The 7076-nt window shown below is 47.5% G+C and overlaps 1 protein-coding gene across 1 annotated transcript; it reads left to right on the top strand.

Moving 5' to 3' along the window:
* Positions 1-1049: 1049 nt before the first annotated feature.
* RNF183 (ring finger protein 183) lies at positions 1050-2734 on the top strand (the record flags this gene model as incomplete). Its single annotated transcript, XM_036329972.1, is given in 3 exon segments — positions 1050-1376; positions 2273-2465; positions 2467-2734. Coding segments are annotated over 2 exon segments (438 nt in total), but the record flags the coding sequence as incomplete, so codon positions are not given.
* Between the last annotated feature and the right edge of the window lie 4342 nt (positions 2735-7076).

Below are 7076 nucleotides of genomic sequence, written 5' to 3'. Positions count from 1 at the left end.
TAGGCTGATGTAGCACTAATAAAGAACACACTGGAAGGAATACACCAGCAGATTAAGAAAAGCTGAGGATTGGATCAGTGTATTAGAAGAAAGGGTGGGAAAAAATCACTCAATGAGAAAACCAAAAAAAATTTTTTTAAAAAAAGGAGGACTCCTTAATGTACAAAAATTCCTTACCAGGGTGCTGTCCTCTAATTGCCCACAACAGGGTGCTATGGAGCCTAATCCCTAACTAGGGTGCTGTTCTAAGAATGCCCATAAGAGTGCACTGAGGCTAATCCCCTACTAGAGTGCTGCTGTCAAAATGCCCTCAAGAGGACGCTATTGAGCCTAATTTCCTACTAGGGTGCTGTTCTCTAAATGAATTCTACCTCGTTTTCTTTGGTTCCTAGATTCTGTCATGTAAAATGAAAATTAGGGTGCTCAGCCTCACAGCCTGGGATGGGAGCTAAGGTTTTCACTCTATCCAGGGTTTCTGCCTTACCTCTTGAGGCCAGAATTTCAGGGCGTGCTGGAGGGGGTCAGTTCCATCTTGCACCCAGTGTTCTCGTCAGGATCTCTGCACCTACTAAGAGGAATAAAAACTCTTTCCTCTAAATCCCAGATTTCTTTTGAACCTGCTTTCACCTTTAAACTTTCAGACTCCTAACATTCCATAAACCACATACCCACAGGAGGTTGCCTTGCGCCAGAAGCAGGTAATGAGCACATCCTCCCTGCTGGAGAGAGCTCTCTGCCACCCCCGCATAGCCCTACCTTTCTCTTTCTCTAGTTCGGACATAGCATCAGCGAAATAAGTGAATAAATGAATGAACGCAGACCATTTTTTACTGGGACTGGTGGCAAGATAAAGAGAAAACTGAGACACACGTTTGCTCACAGAATTGAAGCTCACTTTCCTAATTTTTTAGCAACACAATAAAGAGAACAATTCAATTTAAAAAAAAAAAAAAAAAGTGGATGAGTTCAAAGCAGCTCCAGTGAGAGTTGCAGCTTACTCTTTGGGCGAGTCGGGCTCCTGGAGACAGCTGTCGCTCTGTAATCACAGACCTGCCTCTCTGCCCTTTCAAGACCCCGTGGCTCACACCCAGAGGTCTCCTCGCATCTTTTCCCAGTCCTTGAGCTTTCAGAGATTCTCAGTATAGTAGGACTCTGTTCCAGAAGCAAACACATGGCCCACCTGATCCATGTGGGCTGTAAAAATGAACAATATGACCCAGGAAGACATGAGGCTCTGCAGTCCCCACGTCCGCAGCAGCTGAGATAGGCTTATACCTTGTCTGGAGCCGATGCTCACCTCATGCTCCACAGAACTGTATGACCCACACGATGCAGAAGATGAACAACAGAGTGACACTGAGGATGGCCACCTTCAGGTAGGCCTCCGGGAGCTCAGGGTCCTGTAAACACTCCCTCAGGGAGTCGAAGGTGGGGATGGGGTTGGCCTGAGGCGTGGGGGGGGGCCATGGCCTGGGGGTCCTCAGTCTGGCTTCCGGGCTCCCAAAGCTTTGTGGGTTCAGGAGAAGAGAGACTGGAGCCGCAGGCCCTTCAGGGTAGTCTGCTGACCACTCTAGTGCCAACTGAAGTCCAGGTGGGTGCCCTGGGGTTTTTTCCAGGACAAAGGGAGGGAGCAGGAGCCAGGGGAGGCCAAGTATTGGGAGGAGGCTCTGCAAGGGCTGATCTAGGGGCCTGTGCAGGGGAGCCTCTAAGCCTCCTGGTCCAGGGGAAAAGCCTTGCCAGACCCCTGCACAGAAGAGCGGGGGTTGGCCCTGTACCCCAAGGTGGGAGGAGGGAAAGAGGCCTGGGATTTGTTCCCAGAGGAGGGCCAGGCTGCTCTAGTCAGGGAGTTGAGGCCGCAGGGAAGAATGTAGTTGCTCTCTAGCACCAACCCCTGACTGCGGCTCCCCTCCTTCTCCCTGGAGTCCCAGAAGCCAAGGGCAATCACATGGAGCATAGGGGCATTTTTATCCATTTCCAAAGCTGGGGTGCAGTCTCCTCTGGTGGCAGCTCATTAATAATGAGGTGGCTCAGGCCTTCGCCCCGATAGAGGGGACACTATGGAAGCACCAGACTTAACTACGGGTTAGGACTGGGTGATCTGGAACAGATCGCTTCCTCTCTTTGAACCCAAGTGTTTTCATCTGTGAAATATGGGTGATAATACTTTCTAACAACCCACAGACCACTTTTACCCTAGGACCGAGCACAGGGGCAAAGCTTAATGTGTGTTCCTTTGCTTCTTTTCTCTTTCTGCCCGGATGTCTCTTGCCAGGCCTCCTGGCATCTGGTCCGAGGATGGCTGAGCAGCAGGGCGGGGAGCCTGAGTGCCCTGTCTGCTGTAACCCCTTCAGCAACACGTTCCACACCCCCAAAGTGCTGGACTGCGGCCACTCCTTCTGTGTGGAATGCCTGGCCCGCCTCAGCCTGGTGACTCCAGCCCAGCGCCAGTTGATGTGCCCACTCAGTCCACTGTGCTGGCTTCGGACAGCCTGTCACTGACTTGCCCACAGATACTGCCAAACTTACTTTGTTCCGCCTGGAGCCCCACCACATCATCCTGGAAGGCCATCAGCTCTGTCTCAAGGACCAGCACAAGAGCTGCTACTTCCTGTGCCAGCTCCAGGTCTACACGCTGGACGTAGGCCCAGAAGAGATAAGTAACTTACCTGATAAAGAGTTTAGAATGATGTTAAAGATATTAAAGGGGCCGAAACCAGTTTGGCTCAGTGGACAGAGCGTCAGCCTGCGGACTAAAGGATCCCAGGTTCGATTCTGGTCAGGGGCATGTACCTTGGTTGCGGGCACATCCCTAGTGGGAGATGTGCAGGAGGCAGCTGATCAATGTTTCTCTCTCATCGATGTTTCTAACTCTCTATCTCTCTCCCTTCCTCTCTGTAAAAAAAAAAAAAAAGATGTTAAAGGGGAGGCCAAGTATTGGGAGGATGGATTTGGCCCCTTGAGTGTGGCTGCTTCCTGCACATGCCGTGTGGTTTAGAAACATGATCCTACAATTGGACATCTCCTTCTCCAGATGGGCTGTGAATGAAGCGTCTCGCCTTCCACCCCCTAGACCTGTGGTCAGCAAACTCAGTCAACAGAGCCAAATATCAACAGTACAATGACTGAAATTTCTTTTGAGAGCCAAATTTTTTAAACTTAAACTATATAGGTAGGTACATTGTTATTAACTTAATTAGGGTATTCCTAAGGCTTAGGAAGAGCCACACTCATTGAGAGAGAACCACTGACACATTTGGGAAACAGCTGTTCAGTCTTTTACTTATAAGTGTAGTATTTTAAGTATATTTTTTTTTCATAAATTATTAAACACTAGAGGCTAATGCACATGCGGCTCTTTGGCCCCTTGAGTGTGGCCACAAAGTTTCAATCACACTGTTCGTGCGCACCCGCATGTGGTATTTTGTGGAAGAGTCACACTCAAGGGGCCGCAGTTTGCCGACCACAGCTAGACTTTCAACCACGTCAAGGTGGCAGTAATTGACCCTCAGGAGGTCCTTGGTGTGAGTTGGTTCAGGCACAACCAGGGAGTCCTCGCTCTTATTCTGAAGCCTTTCTCCACGTGAGCTCTGCCAGGAAGAGTGGCAGAGTGTTGCCTGAAGGCTGTTTGTACAGGGGAGGTCCAGGGCGTTTCTCGGAAGATCCCAATGGCCATCTCCAAATGCCAGGGAGAAAGCTCCTGGGCCAGGGTCCATCTGTGCTCTTGTAATGCTCAGTGGGCAACACTGGCAAAGGGCCCTTTCCCGGGTCAAAGCCAGGAAGTCAGAGAGCTCCCTCCTCTCTGGGTTAAAGCCAGGAAGCCAGAGAGCTCCCTCCTCTCTGGGTCTGCAAGGTCTCATTTCTGCTCCTCCTGGGCCCTCGGGGTCTCTCTCTCTTCTCTTCTCTATGGCCACTCTCTCCCTTCTGTGCTCCTCTCTGTATCTGTATAGTTCCCCTTCTCTTGTGGGAGTTTGTTATTGAACTTTTATTGTAATACATGTCCAGTATAGAAAAATTAGGAGACTCAGATGTATGTAATAATTGCTGACACACCCTTCTAAGGGCTCTACTTGAATTTCATAACTTTTCCCTGATGACAACTCCACTGTATGGGTAGACATAATCATCATCATCATCTCCATTTTATTTTGTTTTTTAATCCTCACCCAAGGATATCTTTCCATCGATTTTTTTAAAAATATATTTTATTGATTTTTTTACAGAGAGGAAGGGAGAGAGATAGAGAGTCAAAGACATCGATGAGAGAGAAACATCGATCAGCCACCCCCTGCACATCCCCCACTGGGGATATGCCCGCAACCCAGGCACATGCCCCTGACCGGAATTGAACCCGGGACCCCTCAGTCAGCAGGCCGACGCTCCATCCACTGAGCCAAACCGGTCTCGGCCTTTCCATTGATTTTTAGAGAGAGTGGAAGAGAGAGGGAAAGACAGAGAGAAATATCAATGTGAGAGAAGCACATAGATTGGTTGCCTCCTGCACGAGCCCTGACCAACGCCCGGCTGGGAGGAGCCTGCCACAGAGCTATGTGCCCTGGACCGGAATCGAACCCGGGACCCTTCAGCCTGCAGGCCGACGCTCTATCCATTGAGCCAAACTGGCTAGGACTTCATCTCCATTTTACAGATAAGGACACTAAGACACAGAAAGATTAAGTCACTTGCCCAAGATCACAGGGCTAGGAAGTAGCAGCCTGGGATTTGAATCAGGCAGCCTGGTGCCAGAGAAAACCCTACATTGAGAGAGAACCACTGACACATTTGGGAAACAGCTGTTCAGTCTTTTACTTATAAGTGTAGTATTTTAAGTATTTTTTTTTTTCATAAATTATTAAACACTAGAGGCCAATGCACAAGATTCATGCATGGGTAGGGTCCCTAGGCCTGGCCACTGATCAGGGCCAATCTGTGGGGGGACTGGCAGGGCGATTAGGGGCCCCTGCTGGCACCTGCCTTGGCCAGCCTGTGGGCTGGGGGCAGTACCTGCATTGAGCGTCTGCCCCCTGGTGGTCAGTGTGCATCATAGCAACCAGTTGTTCCACCGGTGGTTCTGCTGTTTGGTCGATATGCATATTAGACTTTTATTATATAGGATATGTCATACTCTATGCTGTTTTGTAGCCTTTTTTCACTTACCTTTCTATATCATAAAATTGTCTTCTACAACCTTTTCTTCAAAATGAAATTTTTCTATGCTGTATACCTGAATATAATATTGAATGTCAACTATAACTGACATTTCTAAAATGCTTTTTAAGTGAAAGTCTTGCCTTTTTATTGTAAAAGTGATAAAGGAAACAAATGTATGCATTTGCTTGTAAAACATCTTGGAAAGGATACACTAGGTGCTGGTAACACTGGTTACTGCTGGAGGGAGCCAGATGAAAGGCAGACATGGGTAAGAGGGAGACTTGATGGTATAACCTTTTGTACTTTTGATTGTGACTATGTGAATGCATTATCTATTTCAAAAATATGGAAGTTTTAAAAAATGAAACATTAATCTTCATTGCAAAAAAATACAGAAATAAAGAAATTGATCTTTAAAGTTAATACCAGAGATAACACTGTTAACATTTTTGCTCTGTTTCTTCCAGATCTTTACCTATGAATGTATAGACATATGCACAGACATATTTTTACCAAAATGGGACGATGCTGCATGGTGCTGTTTCGTTACCTGTGTTTTTCACTTGGGGTGAACTAAGGACAACATTCTGTGCAGCCTCATGCTGCAGGATTACAGTCACGTGAAGTTGGCCAGTTTGCAAAAGGCTATTTCTGGATGGACTGAGAGTGTCCAGCATGTGGGACATGCAGTGCTAGCTGACACCAATCTCCAACCACGCCAAATCTGGGCTTTTAATTGAATGTAATTTTTAACTTTCATTATTTTTTAATTCTCATGGGAGGATATGTTTTTATTGATTTTAGAGAGAGAGGAAGGGAAAGAAACATCAGTATGAGAGAGAAACATCACTATGAGAAAGAAACATTGAGTGGTTGCCTCCAGTACACGCCCCAACTGGGGATCGAACCCACAACCTAGGAATGTGCCCTCACCAGGAATTGAACCGGCAACTTTTTGGTGTATGGGGACGATGCTCCAAGCAACTGAGCCACTCGACCAGGGCAAATCAGGGCTTTTTAATTTATTGCATAAAGACCTTGACCAAGCAGGACGCTGCATTCCAGACCCTGGGGAGAGAACGTGTGGGAATGGATTAAACTTTCCTCCTGCCCGTGATGTTTAACCTATGTCACTTATTCCATAGCTACCAATACCTCCTAGCTGCTCCCTCCCCTCAGCTTTCACATTCACCACCACCAAGACAATGCCATTGGAAGTAGAGGGTTTGGTGGGAAGAACCAGTCCGCATGTCCAAAGACCTGGGCTCCCATCCGGGCTCTGCCACATGCTGTGTGATACTTGGCAAGTCACTTCCCTCTCTGTAGAAGTGATATTCCCCAGGCTGCCTATTTCACAGTGTTATTTTATTGGAAGACTCAGATGAAATTATGGTTGTGAAAGTAGTATTAAAATATAGTACACTGTGTACATATGAGTTTGTATTGTTAAATTCTGCCCATTTAACCTGAAGTGTCAGAAGGAAAGGTAGACATCAAAACTAGTGGGTCCAGCTTCTTTCTAACATCGGCTCCTAAAGCTAACTCTTCCCTCGTCATCTTCAACTTCTATGCGCTCATCTTTTTTTTTTTTTTTAATATATTTTTATTGATTTCAGAGAGGAAGGGAGAGGGAGAGACAGAAGCATCAATGATGAGAGAGAATCATTGATTGGCTGCTTCCCGCACACCCGACACTAGGGATCAAGCCCGCACCCAGGCACATGGCCTGACCGGGAATTGAACTGGTGACCTGGTTCCTGGGTCAACGCTCAACCGCTGAGCCACACCCGGCTGGGCAATGCGCTCATCTTTAAAACTGAGGGTCGCAAAGTTTAAGAGCCCAGAGTGCTGGCAAGGAACAACTGAAACTCTGCTAGCTCTCCTGCACAGTGGGTGGAATATGAACTAGAACAACCTTTTTGGAAAAG

Source organism: Myotis myotis, unplaced genomic scaffold (assembly GCF_014108235.1).
Source record: "Myotis myotis isolate mMyoMyo1 unplaced genomic scaffold, mMyoMyo1.p scaffold_m19_p_12, whole genome shotgun sequence".
Classification (NCBI taxonomy): Eukaryota; Metazoa; Chordata; class Mammalia; order Chiroptera; family Vespertilionidae; genus Myotis; species Myotis myotis.
The sequence above is the reverse complement of the archived record's forward strand: the minus strand, read 5'-3'. Positions and strand labels throughout refer to the sequence as shown.